The sequence below is a fragment of the Centruroides vittatus genome, unplaced genomic scaffold (genome assembly GCF_030686945.1).
Source record: "Centruroides vittatus isolate TY-2023 unplaced genomic scaffold, ASM3068694v2 contig_165, whole genome shotgun sequence".
In the NCBI taxonomy this organism is placed as follows: domain Eukaryota; kingdom Metazoa; phylum Arthropoda; class Arachnida; order Scorpiones; family Buthidae; genus Centruroides; species Centruroides vittatus.
In genome coordinates, this window is record NW_027121000.1 from 842,110 (window position 1) to 856,129 (window position 14,020).

The 14,020-nt window shown below is 32.4% G+C and overlaps 2 protein-coding genes across 8 annotated transcripts in view; both read left to right on the top strand.

Moving 5' to 3' along the window:
- kst (spectrin beta chain, non-erythrocytic 5 kst) overlaps positions 1 to 1,117 on the top strand; it is a 96,169-nt gene extending 95,052 nt beyond the window's left edge. Inside the window, 1 exon segment of the mRNA XM_067262933.1 lies at positions 75 to 1,117. Coding sequence (XP_067119034.1) covers positions 75 to 293 — 219 coding nt within the window. The 3' untranslated portion in view covers positions 294 to 1,117.
- Positions 1,118 to 2,325: 1,208 nt separating this feature from the next.
- On the top strand, positions 2,326 to 13,651 carry LOC136968881 (SPARC-related modular calcium-binding protein 2-like). Of its 7 annotated transcripts, none has more exons than XM_067262940.1 (13): positions 2,326 to 2,664; positions 5,852 to 6,023; positions 7,269 to 7,481; positions 7,553 to 7,623; positions 7,708 to 7,800; positions 7,878 to 8,111; positions 8,432 to 8,509; positions 8,630 to 8,716; positions 8,814 to 9,056; positions 9,383 to 9,464; positions 12,188 to 12,263; positions 12,672 to 12,858; positions 12,935 to 13,651. In XM_067262940.1, the coding sequence occupies exons 3-13, from the start codon at positions 7,381 to 7,383 to the stop codon at positions 12,997 to 12,999; spliced, it is 1,317 nt and encodes a 438-aa protein (XP_067119041.1). In that variant the 5' UTR covers positions 2,326 to 2,664; positions 5,852 to 6,023; positions 7,269 to 7,380; the 3' UTR covers positions 13,000 to 13,651. The 7 variants fall into 7 exon arrangements, with proteins under 7 accessions (XP_067119041.1, XP_067119040.1, XP_067119036.1 ...); XM_067262935.1 differs by having other exon boundaries at positions 2,331 to 2,664; positions 7,269 to 7,490; positions 7,576 to 7,623; positions 8,633 to 8,716; XM_067262934.1 differs by having other exon boundaries at positions 2,332 to 2,664; positions 7,269 to 7,490; positions 7,576 to 7,623.
- Positions 13,652 to 14,020: the final 369 nt, after the last annotated feature.

Below are 14,020 nucleotides of genomic sequence, written 5' to 3' on the forward strand. Positions count from 1 at the left end.
GTAATTGTCAGATATTTAAATATGTTAGCGACGGTAACCAATCAAAATTTCTATATTATCTTTTGCAATTCCAGTCCTATCCGGCCACGGAAATGTCTACCCACGCATCTCGTCACATGTCGTTACCCGCACACTCCGTACCCAACTACCAGTCGCACCAGTATCCCTCGAGCGTGGACCACCGATCGAGAACGACATCCTCGGAGGGTTCTTCGGAAGGAGAACTGGCGGCCCACTCCGACAAAAAGCCAAAAAGAAAGGGGATGTTCGGCAGCCTGTTCAGGAGGAAATAATTACGATTTTAGTTCACAAATTTCGAAACGTGTACATAATTATATCTTTCCGACAACTTCCAGAATTATTGTATATAGACTAAAGAACGTGTCGAAATCTATTGGATATTCACTAACAGACAAGCGAAACAGGTAACGCGCGGAAGCTCGCCGGATCACATTTCTGCCAAGTCGTAAACCGGGAGAAGAATCAAATTACATTTCCAGAAAGAGAATCGAATCATCCGTCCAGTCACATCAAAACTAAAAAAATTAAGAATAAAATTTATATATAAAAAATGAATTTTTTAAAAGTTATTAAATTATAAATTTATATATCAAGTTTTTATCTTCGACGTTGCATCTCTGACGGACCGAGACCTGAACGTGTTTATTGAAAAAATTGTTTAGTGATATCTAAAAAAATTTTAACATAATGGAGCTTGCTTTAAATGAGAAAAGAAAAAATTATATTTTCTGTAAAAAAAAAAATAAAACAAATTTATATATATGAATGTTACATTATATAAAAAGAAATAATTTTTTAATGAATTATAATATAGAAAATTGATCAGAAAGTTCAATTCCATAATCGAACATAATTTTTTACACAAATTTTACGCCCTTTCACAGCATAGAGGAAACTCAATACTAGTTAACTGTTGATAGGACTTTTTTATTTGTTAAATGAATTGTTAAATAAATAAATAATAATAATAATAATTGTTATTTTACACAATTATTCTTAAAATATTAAACTTAATTATTATTATTGATCAATAAATTGCAGCAATGATGTATTCTGTTGACTTCAGAGTTGCATTAAAATATATGTTAACGTATAAGTTGCATTTTCTTTATTTTAAACAACCACATTTTCCTTTTTTTCCTGTTAAATAATAAACAATAAGCATCAAGCTAGATTTTTCTTTAATTTTTCTAGTGTTATAACTCTCTTGACATGTTTCAAGTGTTATAAGTTATGCTCCATTCAATGTCCAAGAAGTGATTTATTGTTATAGAATAATTATTCGGGCTTTTATATGTAAGAAATTCTATATAAATTTACCCATTGTTATAAGAACTGTAACCAAATTGTGACAGTTGGAAGACAATAGTAGACCCATACATTAAAAAGAAAAAGAAAAACTAGGCTTGTAAGTTTAGATGTGATAATTAAAAGAAACTTTTTAGACGAGAATTAAATCATTTTAATATAAAATTTTAAAGAAATTACTTACTTAAACGATTAAAAATTAAAAAAAAAAAACAATGGTAGAAATTATAATAATTGCATTGTGGAAGATATATTTTCGGCTTCACCCGATTCAAATTCATGTATAGAGATGATCTTTAAACAAATGTAGACTCATAAGGGCCTCTCGTATCTTAAATCAAGAATTGCCCGAAGGATTTCCAAAGAGGGACGACGCTTTCTTTATTAGACTCTATAATTAGTTTCTAAATTGAATACTCCAAACTTTATTAATTTAAATTGATTTCTCCGAAAGAATTTCACAGATTATCCTGTCTTATTTTCGTTTATTTCATTTATTTTCCTTAACCGTTTCGAAAACAAAAGAATTACGTTTTAATTTATCCGCTTTACTCGTAAAGTAGGTCGTGAATCCGATCCGTTTTTCGGGAGGATTTAAATGTAAGGATTCGTCTATTTCGTGAAATTTTATTCTCTAAATTAAACAATTGTAATGTTTTTACACGCTCTTACATAGTATCAATTATATAAAGTTGCCTGTATCTTGTTTAAAGCCTACAAGACACCGCAGTAAGAACAGAAAAACGTGAATAAAACTATTTAAAAAAAAAAAACAATTATTTAAGTCTCGCCGAAGAAATCTTATCTTTGTTTTACGCAAGAGATAATTAATAATAAATTACGTACAATTAAACGTCTCGCATCATCACGTATCGTTTTTTTAATGCATAACTGAAGATACACTTTAAAAACTTATAAAAATTACGTTCCTTCTAACATTTTTTCGCGGTTATAACGTAACCCGAAAAATATTAAAAGCGGTATAAACAGGTTTTATTATAGAATGAATAAAAAAAAGAAAGAGAAAGAAAAAAAAATTCTCATAGGTGAGAGTTGCAGATGGAGTGACTGGCATCAGAAACACACATTGATAGGTTATTCGCGACGGACGACTGACCCAAATCGAACATATATACACTCCTGTCGGAGTTCCACCAATAGCCTGACTAACAGGAGTGAGATTGCAGGACTCAGCATCACAAGCCGACTAGACCCGACGTGGGAGTGGTGCGACTCAGACCATCACGTGCACAATAGATGCCCCGGGCAACTCTGGTCATGAGGTCTTTGTTTTATCTCCTCACAGTCGCTTGTCTGAGGTGCTCCAACGGACAGGTAAGATTCTTCTTTTCTAATGCCAATTATCTTGCCAAACTCGTTAATAATGGCCTTACCGAATCTAGTAACGAGTAACCGTTTGTCAACACACAAACGTCTCGGAGACACGATCGTCAAATTTTTTTTTTAGAATAAAAAAAAAATTAAAGAGGGAGAAAGAAACGAGAGCCGAGTGATACTACTCTCGATTTAAAAAAAAAATTGTGAGAGACTTTGTGTACGGTTCATTCATTTTGGAGTTGCAGAAAAAAGTGAAAGTCGAGTAATTTAAAAACGTGACATTATTTTTGTGTCTAACCGTTGTTTTTATTATTATTATTTTCTAAGATTCTAATTAATTATCTTACTTTTGACACATTTAAAAACTAGTTCTCTGCCGTTATCTCTGTCTGTGCTCTTAACGAACTGTTCCTGTTTGATAGTAGTTATTGATCTTACACTTTTAAAAATGATATAATTTAAAAAAAATAATAGAGGATTGGGGTGATTTCAGACGTGTAAAAATGTCTAAAAGTGAAGTTTTCGAGGTGGGAGTCGGACATCATATGGTTCTCGTTTGGATACGGTGGAGCCCTTAGGGTGGAAAATAAAGGAAGTCGTTGTCGGATAGGAACCGTTTCGTACGAAAAATTCTTTACCATAATCATTCTTTGTTTACGGTCCAGCATAAAAAGTGGAAGGGAGAAAGTGTGAACGTGTTTAAAAATAGCCGGAGAAATTTTCACCTTACCTGGCGTAAAGATGGGACAAAGATTTATTATTATGTCGGCGATATTTTACACACGCTTTAACTGTATATACGCTATACGTTAAAGACGTTCCGTATACCCGTGGGAACAAGTAGTATAGGGTGTGTTCCCGGCTGGTATTGTTGGCCATGCTGCACACCTGGGCGAAACATCGAGTATCACAATGTGTCAAATATTGTCGGGATTCCCCCGCCTGGGAAAGAAACTCCAAGAATGTTTCCGATTGTTAAAAATGTCGATGAACGCGTAATTCATTTATAATCGATGATATACGTTCCTGGAATCCGTCCAAAGTTATTTACAGAATAAAAGGTATCCCTTTCTCTTTATGGAATTTCTCCCTTTATGCATCTCTACGTATATTTTTGCCCATTGTATGGCGTTTATTCTGTAAACTTGTATGTAGGAGACCGTATCCTTTCGGAATTCTTTTTTTTTTTCCTCCGCTATCGAATGTAAACGATTGTTTCAAAACAATAAAGCCCGAAAATATGCCACCATTCTATGGATTTATGTTACGGACACCTTAACAATACAACTGTATTCGGAATTTCGTGTATATTTTAATGATCTTTATCATTCTTTGGTCTCGTTATAAGTGGAAATATTAAGGTCTATAAGTAAACTACAACGGAAAAATACGTAAAAATCGCGTGATTAAATAATGAAAAACGCATAAAATTCCACAACGTTACTTCTTTAACGCTGTATTAGCATAATCTACACCAAAAAGTATGAAAATTTGTACTTTAATAGGTCATAAATCTTTCAAAATTTTATTTTTAAAACAGGTTTTTCGCTTAAAATAAAGCTAGGTTTTACTACGTAAAATTCCCTATACCGGGATTAAGATAAAAAAAAAAAAAAAAACGTCGTAGGCCCCGGTGAGAATGATAAAATCGTGGCGCCGGATTCAGGTAATTTCGAGGTGTTCTGAATAGTCCTACTTCGAGGGGATGATAATTTTTATACCCTAGGGAGATATCTTCGAAGTTCTTTTCGGTATGGCATCGATGAGGACGAAAAGTGATCAATAAGCTCGAGTGTTTCGTTTAATTTTGGGGTTCCCGTAATTAATCAGCGATATTCGTAACTGTTTTATTACCTGGATAAGTTTGATTAGTAGTAAATACCACTCAATCTAGAGAATAATTTCGGAAACTAGACGTGAAAATTTAAAATGCACGGGAGATTTAATACACAGTACTTTTCCTTGTGTGAAAACAATTAAAAATTTTTAAAAACTCGTGCATTTTTCAGTGTAGAAGGCTGATAAATTCACAATTCGTTACTGTTAATTGCATAAATTCAGTGAATTTTTATAAAAATGTTAAGTACTAAACAGAAAAAAGAACCTCGGCACTTAACTTTCGCAATTTCCAATTCGAAAAGCTAAAAATAATAATAAAAAAATGCCGATTTTGCTGGATGTTCAAGGTTCAAAGGAAGATGTTTTATTATTTATTGATCCAAAAAAGAATTCAAAACACTATCGAATGGTACACCACAGCTTACTCTCGTATAACGTTTATTTATTGCTTAAGCAATATCTATATATCGACTGATTTAAAATTAAAAAAAAAAAAGCAGTAAACACACGCAATTTCCACTGACATTCGCCGATAAATAATGAAATATTCATATCCACTGATAAGAAATTAATTTTAAATTTATATATAATGAATCTTTGTTGGAAATCTTTCAAAAAAAAAAAAAAAAACTCTTAAAAGCTGTATTTTTAGTTATATTTCCGCGTTAGTTTCATTTCTAGATTGAAATCTCGAGAATAAAGATCAAGTTTCGATTTTTATATAGACCTATATTTAATAAATAAATTCTAGAACTTTTTTTATAATAGAAAATTAATTTTTCACCGCTTATATTTAACTTAAATCGAATAGATTGACGAGTTTAGAAAAGAAAGAAAGGAAGAGAGAGAGAGGGGAATAAAAGAGAGAAACATTTGTAATATCTCATTATCAACACGAACAAGTTCATTACCCAACTGTTGACCTTGAAGTAAGCTTATAGCTTGACCTTCCTGTAGGTCGTTGCCATGGTAACAGAAATCGATCCCTCATTCTCCGCCACACTTCCTGTTTTCCGTGAATTTTCTCTTCGAGATTTGATAACGTCGAGGAGCGAGGAAGACTGCAAGTCGAATTTCGTGTGGCAGTTACGAAAACCCTAAAGAAAAAAACAAAGAAAAGAAACTCGATATACTACGAAATTAACGTTAATTCATTAAAAATAATAATAATACGAAAGTGAAATTTATGAATGAACAAGCGCGCGCTTATCGAAAGCGAAAGTACTGTACGTCGTCGCGCGCCGACTATTTCGTTTCTTTCATTGATAAATTTACTCAATGATTTACTACGTTAAAAAAAAATAATAATAATAATAAAATGACTGCAACTTTATTTTGTCGACAGTTTCCACTCCTTTCTTCGGATCGTAAAGCGGAATGTCAGATAGACTGCAGCGGCGATGTACAGCGACAAGTGTGTGGCACAGACGGACGGACGTACGACTCCAAATGTGAAATCAATCGAGCGAAGTGCGAAGGTCATCCCGTCGAATTCAAACATCGCGGAAAGTGTTCAGGTGAGGGGGTGAAAACGGTCAAAAAATCATAAACGAATTCAGAAATTAAAGACCGAGGTCAAAACGTAACCTTGCCCAAGGTCAAATCGTGGTGACAGATGGTGGCCCGTGATATTTTTATGCAGGCGCCATATTTTTCCTTTTATTTTTTTATTTCGAACACGTCCACTCGCGCTCGAAACTATTCTTAACGTCGTGTTGTAAACTGATAAATAACTGGCAATAAAACATCCCTCGGAATAGTTCAAATTATCATTTTATAGTTATTGTCGAGTGAAAAACGGCTTGTTTCTTATTGCTTTCACCGAAATTATCAGAACGTGCGAGGGGCAATTTCCTTTCTTTTTTTTCGGAATTTCGCGTGAAATTGCATGCAATTTCGTGTTTCTCCATGCCGCCGACACGCTAAAAGGCATTGAGAAATACAATATTCTTATGGCGTAACTTCACAGAATTGTCACGTACAGTTATAATTACAGTTGTATGAAGAAAAAAAGAAAAGAGAAAAAGAAAATTAACATGCGATCGAAATAGAGATGTTCATCGTCTTTAATTAATCTTGATCATAAATGATACATGTACTAAAATCTACAGGCCATTTTATTTTACTTTTTTTTACCTCGACGGTATGCGTATTGATCGTGATTCGAATGTTAAAATTCGAAAAGTGGCTGGTTTATTCTATAAAAAAAAAAAAAGAATTCAGTAATAAACATGTAGGTATGCCTGCGTGCTTGTCACTTGTAACGGTTGTAATACAGATTACTGGCCTTTAGCCCACACTGAAATGTATGCAATTACTAACGAATTTTGGGGTTAAAAATAGTCGTCTTTAATGATGTTTGGAGCCCAAAAAAAATCGATACATACCACCTAACGTTTTATTAATAAATGCTCTATTGGTTAGACTTGTGTTATTTAATTAATTAATAATATAATCAATTTATATACCTACGAATCTATTAAATGATTTAATGAGCATTTATGAAGCTTAATCATCTATAAATGAATTTTTATTTGTAAACGGTCGAGTTTATATACCAGAAGGCAGGTTATCAAACGTGAATGATAATTAACCAACCAGTACATTAATGGTAATTGATACGGATTACCCAATGTGACAGCTTTCAAAATGGAAAAGAACGAGTGAAATTCGTTTTATTTTAATGTAAAAGCTCGAACGTAACCATTTTTATTCGTTTCGGGGGGAAAAAATGTTCAAATTTCTGATTTTTTTCCCTTCAGAAATGGCTCGATGCACGGCTCAGAGGAGTGTGGCGCAAGCCGAAGCGAGAAAGTTTGTCGAGGGCGTGTTTATACCGGAATGCAAAGAGGACGGTAGTTACTCCGAAGTCCAATGTCATTCCTTCACAGGTTATTGCTGGTGTGTCAATCATTTAGGCAAACCCATCCCGGGTTCCTCCATCAGGTACCAAAGACCAAACTGCGCTCAACCAGGTGAAACCAGTAAACATTTTTTTATAAATATTCCTCGACTGTTATGTAATTATATCGTATTTTTTTTGAAGTCAAATCATTTTGTTACTTGCAGGAAAGAGGAACAACAGGCGTAGATCCTCTCATATTAATAAAAAGAAGGGTCAGTTCGTAGGGTTCAAATTTAATAGTACTTAATCCCGGTTTAAAATTATAATTAAATGCATTATATTAAAACATTTTACAGGATGTAGCAATAACGACAGATCGTTATTTAATACGAACTTAATTAATTTATTTAAATCTGAATATTTGAGGATTTTTCACACCATGCAAACGGGTGAGCTTCCTTAGCTAAATAGCGCTGTAATTTTTTAAACGTTCGGACTAAATTTTGCTTTTATTTTTTATTAAAAGATAACCCTCTAGAAACCGAGATACACAGGGTTATTCAGTGGAAATTTGGGGAGTTGGATAAGAATCAAGACGACAATTTGAGGAGGAGAGAGATCAAGGATCTTCGAAGAATGGCCAAGAAGATAGTGAAACCACGCTCTTGCGCCAAGACATTCACGAAATATTGCGATCTGGATCAAGATAAAAAGATTACGCGAAAAGAATGGTCTGCCTGTCTCGGAGTAGATATGAATAGTGAGTTTATATATTGCTTAATTTTATTGGTGTATTTCCGAATTGGAAAATTTCAAATTCTTGCAATGTGCAGTTAAGAATCGAAAAAGTCTCGGCATGTTTTTTAAATAAATAGCATGGTCATTAAAGTATAATTAAAATACGCGAGAATAGTTTTACGGTTTTTTTTATTACCGTTTTTCTGTTTATAAAATCAAAAACAATCGAAGAAAAAAGAATTCCGAATCTTTCTGTACATGCGTTCTGGCTGGGACATATTGTGCAATCAACATAATAGATAATATGATCTTATAGAACTCACTAATTTGGTGACAGTGTAGTTTCTTTTCGTCTATTTATGTCCTTAAATTCAGAGGAACAGGCTGGAAAAGAAGAAGATCAAGTTCACATCTTGCCAAGTAAGTACCATTCGTTGCTAACAATTGCTAACGCCAATGAACGGCAGCTAATTCTTTTCTGTGTTTACTGCCATCTGGCGTCGTTTAAGAGAATTAAAAGTGGCCTGTTTTACGATCTAGCAGTCGATTCGGACGAATTACAAGAAAAGCAGAAACCCATACTGAAGAACGAAGATAACACGGGAGAGATGGACGATGCGGAAAATGGTAAAGAAAGAAAGAAAGAGAGAGAAAAAAATATCACGAAATACAGTTTAAAAACGTGTGCCAACGCATCTTTTACAGCTATTAAAGTTAATTTTAGATATTCAAGATTGCCTGACGGCACGGAAAATTGCACTGGAAACACACAGACAAGATCCGAACGGAAAAGTTTACATTCCGAGTTGCACTCAGCAAGGCCTGTACGTGCGCGAACAATGCCATAAATCAGCGGGTTATTGTTGGTGCGTTCATCCAAACACGGGAAAGCCCATTAGAGGAACCGCCACGCACGGTATACCACCAGATTGCAGGAGGGCCAACAGAAAATCGCACGTATTTAAAGGTAAGGAAGATAACTAACTTCATCACGATACGGAATTAAAGTTCCATTGTTTATCTTGTGTTTTTTCTTCTTCTTCTTTCGAATCCGAGTTTCGATAGAGTAAATTGGGTCTATTCTTTTAATAATAAGGGATAGCAATCTAGGCATGAATGCTATTTCCCCCAAGTTGTGCTTATGTATGATATAATAATAATTTAAGTAGGAGTAACGTCGTCGAATCCTGTCGACCTTGAAACTATATTCCTTGGTTTAAATAATGAGTTGTGTCTGTGACGCGTCTGGTTATTATATTGTTTTATAGATGAAACCCTGTTTTGTTGCCTTAGGTTGTTCACTTCAGAAGAGGCAATCGTTCTTGGAAGAATTGCTAAATTCCATCGAAGAAGAAGTCAATGAAACTGTTATCAGGTAAAATTAAAATCGTATTATTTTCTGCCTGAATAAATTACATTTTTTTTAACTCTTGCTATTATTTTCTCTTATAATTTCGTCATTTGATTAACATATCTTCCCTCGTTTATCCTTCTCCATTGTTAACCGTAATCCTCCAGTTAAGTATTATTATGTTTTTTTGTATTATTATCTCTTTTATCATCTTTATTGTAAGAGGGAATGCTGAAACTTAGAACAGAAGAAACACTAACTTATCTAACAAATTTATGACACTAGAAAATATGATACAAACCCATCTCGTTTATCTGAAAGATGGCATTGAGTCCAGTCACGCTTAAAATACTGTATATAACTTACTACAATAATTATTATTTTTTGTAAAGTTTCTTAAAAGTATGCTGTTTGTTCCAACAGACAAGTATTTAATACATACAGAATATAAATATTTACATTTATATGAACTATTGCTGCAGATTTTAGTGGCTCCTACAGTTTTTGTCTATACTTTAAGGTACTTTATCTACTTTTATACATAGGTTGAGTAATATTATCTATTTTTAGATGTTTATTATACAATTTTATCTACATTTTGACATGCATTATTGTATATTATTATATGGATTATACAGTATAATATGGACAGATATAACAAGCAGGAACATAACATTGAAAACAATCTTATCTTTCTAAATATTAATTTTTAACATTTTCATATATTTTTATGTTCCTTCAATTCTTTTCTTCAATAATAATTACTAGAATCATTATTATAGCAATGTATTTCTGTGTATTCAACTGTATTGTACTGTATTACAGATGCTTGTTGTATATAAATAAAAATAAATATTCTAATTTCTAGAATTTTTAAGCATTGATTAATGTGCAGCAAACTTCATATTAGTTTTGTCATTTCATTTTAAATAATTGTAGAGAATTTATTCAAGCTTAAAAATGCATTTTAAATTTTTTATAGAAGCATAGTATTCTATAAAATAGAAGCATAGTATTCTAGAATAATAGTAGTAGTCAATATGAAGACTTATTACTACTATTATTCCTTATATCTTGGTTGGATGGATTTATCAATGATTAAAATGATAACATAATAAAAATTTCTACATTTTTGAATAAATTTAATAGCCATGGAAATTTTTCCATCTAGAATATATTCAATAAAATATAAAAAAGCATGCTATTAATATAGTGTAGGCCTACAGCCATAACAACTTTAAGATTATATAAAACTATACATTCTTTTAAAACTGAACTGCGCTTTATAAGATTCTAATATTAAGTTATTATTTATGTATACATATATTCAAAACTAAGTTTACTTATTTATCGGGGAGGGTCTTCCAAATTTGAACTTCTAATAATGGACGACATCTAACAAGGGCCATCCCTAAACAGTGGAGATTTTAAGAACTTTTCCGGTTTTGAAAGGAAAATACATACAAAATAACCTTCAAACAACTGCCTATTTTGTGTTCCCGTCGGTGGCCACCGTTCAGAGATTTGACCTTACGTCTGTGGATATTTTAAGCTTTATTATATATAGAGAAGAATGATAATAGTTGTACTGTACATTCAAAATATTAAATGAATATTTAATATTTTGGTTTAGATATGTTATTTTATAGCTAACCCTGGAAAATGAATGAATCTTTTTGTGAAGATAAATATTTTCTGCCCTCAAATTTAGATTACAAAAATGGGTTTGAGAATGGTAGAAACATTGTTATATAAATAAATAATAGCACCTAAATATTTTATTTCAATTTTAAGAAATATTTATATACTGTATATATAATAAAATAAATAAGCCACAAGCGCAACAACTTCCAAAATTGGAACTTTTAACAGAAATGTAATTAATTGTGAAAATTAAAATAATTTCCATATGCAAATTAGAAACGAGCGGGGTCAGCGCCGTAAATAATCAATAGCCAGTAACAAACATTAATAGTATAATGTTATACAAAAATCCTTGGAAAAATTCGATCGGGAGGAGGACGTTTCTCATTTTAGTTGACATTCGTGCCAGTTAATCTTCGAATTAATCCATTGCCTCTTAATTGCCAACTCCATTTAAACCTCGGACACGTCGACTAAGATGCTGCTCCGTTATTAAAAAGGTTGAACGACCTTTCCTAAAAATTCGAATAATAAAATTTTACAATATTCCTTGCCCGATTCAAGGGTTGCGCCATCGGAAACCGAATATTTAAGGGGGGTTTTTTTAGGAGCATTTCTTGCGATTCTATGACGAAATTAATTGTTTTTCATCCCCTATTATTTCAAAAATTAGCGTGGATACTTATAATATTGCTCACTGGCATAATGACTATTCATCTTATCTACAGAAATATTTTCTTAGAAAGTATATCAACTTTAATGGCATCCGAGTTATCTTGTAATTAGATACCTCGAGGGTTGGTTTCTCCACTTTCATCTCTCTCTCCTCCACTCTCCCTTTTTTTTCCTCCCCCCTCTCTTGCATAATGAAGAATCACATCTGCTCTCGTAAAATATTCGTTGTCTCCTATAAATTATTATTATTAGAAAATTACCGAACGTCAGCTTACGTTTGCATTGGGAAAAATTCTTTCCTTCGAAATTCCTTTCAAAGGAAATAAAGAAAGGAAAAAAAACAGACTAAATTAACGTTTAAATATGATTTTTTTATGTTTTTATGCTTAATTTACTAAATTTATTATTATTATTATTTATTTTTAAAGTTCAATTTCGGTTAGTAAGAAAGTAGAAGAAATGGTGAAGTGGAAATTTCGTTATCTGGACAACAATCAAAATCAGGTAAATTTTGTGTGTATTACCCGAAATACTTATGTCCCTCGCCACCAGATGGCGATACCGGGAAGTAGGGGCGTCCATTTTTTAAAAATACTTTACAATAGTACACAGGGTGGCCTAAACGTCATTTAACCGCGCCACCTAATTTGTAATGGCTACGAGTGTTGTAATTTGCGTACGGATCGATTAAGTGATAAAGTATCTTAAATGAAACACGAATTTACTTTCTAAATACGGTTTTTAAATATAAAAGTTATCCCGCTGATAAAAATATTTACCTGTTAATCGAGTTTTAAACGTTTATAAAACTGCAATTTTATACGTTCGAACGACGAGAAAGATTATTTCCTGCTGATTAAGCTGGAAATGTATATTAAGGAGGAAAAATTTTTTTAAATGGTATCTTTACAGTTGTTGGATAAAAAGGAGTGGTTAGAATTTCGCCACCAATGGAAAAACTTCTTAAAAAACAACAAAAGAAGGAGAAAATTAAGGAAACTTCGCAAGTGTTGGAGGAATTTCCCTAGATTCTGCGATATAAATAATAATAATAAAATAACCATGGAAGAATGGATGACGTGCACGGGTATCATTAGGAGTAAGTGAATTATTTACGCTTGATAAAATAAATTACTATTTTTTTTTAATTTATTTTTTTATATATATGTATATAGACGATAACGGAGCTATCAAACGAAGAGGACCCAATCCTTTTGATAAAATACTAATAAGTGATTGAGTTTCGGATCGCGTAGTGTTTTAATATACTGGAAAGAAGAAGAAGAAAACCGAATTTTATCAGTCTGAAAGCTGATTAATGAAAGTTTGCCAATTCCAGATCTCATTTTTCACTCTCTTACATTAGAAATTCTATCGAAACGTGCGAATACATTCTGATAATTCTCTTTTGGTTAACTGAAACTTTGCAGATAAATTGTGCCATAAATTCTATTAGAAAATATATATATATATATATATATATATGTGTGTGTATAAATATATATACTAGTCTTTGGGGCATTGTATTAATATTTTATGCAAAATTTCTTTATCATTTAATGTAATTTCTTCTTGTAAAATGAAAAAAAAATCATCAGTTCCTACATAAAGTGCAAACATTCACTATGTTAAAATATTATTATTATTATTAATTTTTTTTTCTAATGACTAATGTATATATATATAAGATAAATCTATCGTGTATTTTTTAAACATATTTTTATAACTTTTATTCTCCGATTTATTTGGTTTAGTTCAGTGTTAGAGGTGCCATATTTGTTACTGTTTTTTTTTCCCCTGTCCTCGCTTGGGTTGAGAAACTTTTTTTTAAATTATTTTAAACGAATTCTGTATGTCAAGTGATGAAAATAAATTGTTTTTTAAATTGTTAATTTTTTGTTTTTAAATTTATTAAAAATTTAATATAAATTTGAGGCCGTGGGCGGGTGTACTATAGATTACTCCCTATGGAATTTCAGGACTTTGATTATATATTTGAACTCAGGGGACCGAAACGAGTTCAACGGTACCGCTATTTTTGCACCGGAGACGAAAAATAAAAAAGTTATCATACTTTTTCCCGGCGATCGCGCGATGATAGGGAGTCGCGTCGCTCTCCGCTAAGTGGCCTCGCTATCGCGATCGGGAGTCGCGTGCTTGCCGTTAAAATTGCCTTTAGTAGACGTTTCCCCCCTTTTTTTACTTTGTTCAAGAACTACCGTGAATCGATCACTAGTTTAGCACATGGCGGCGTGTGGTGG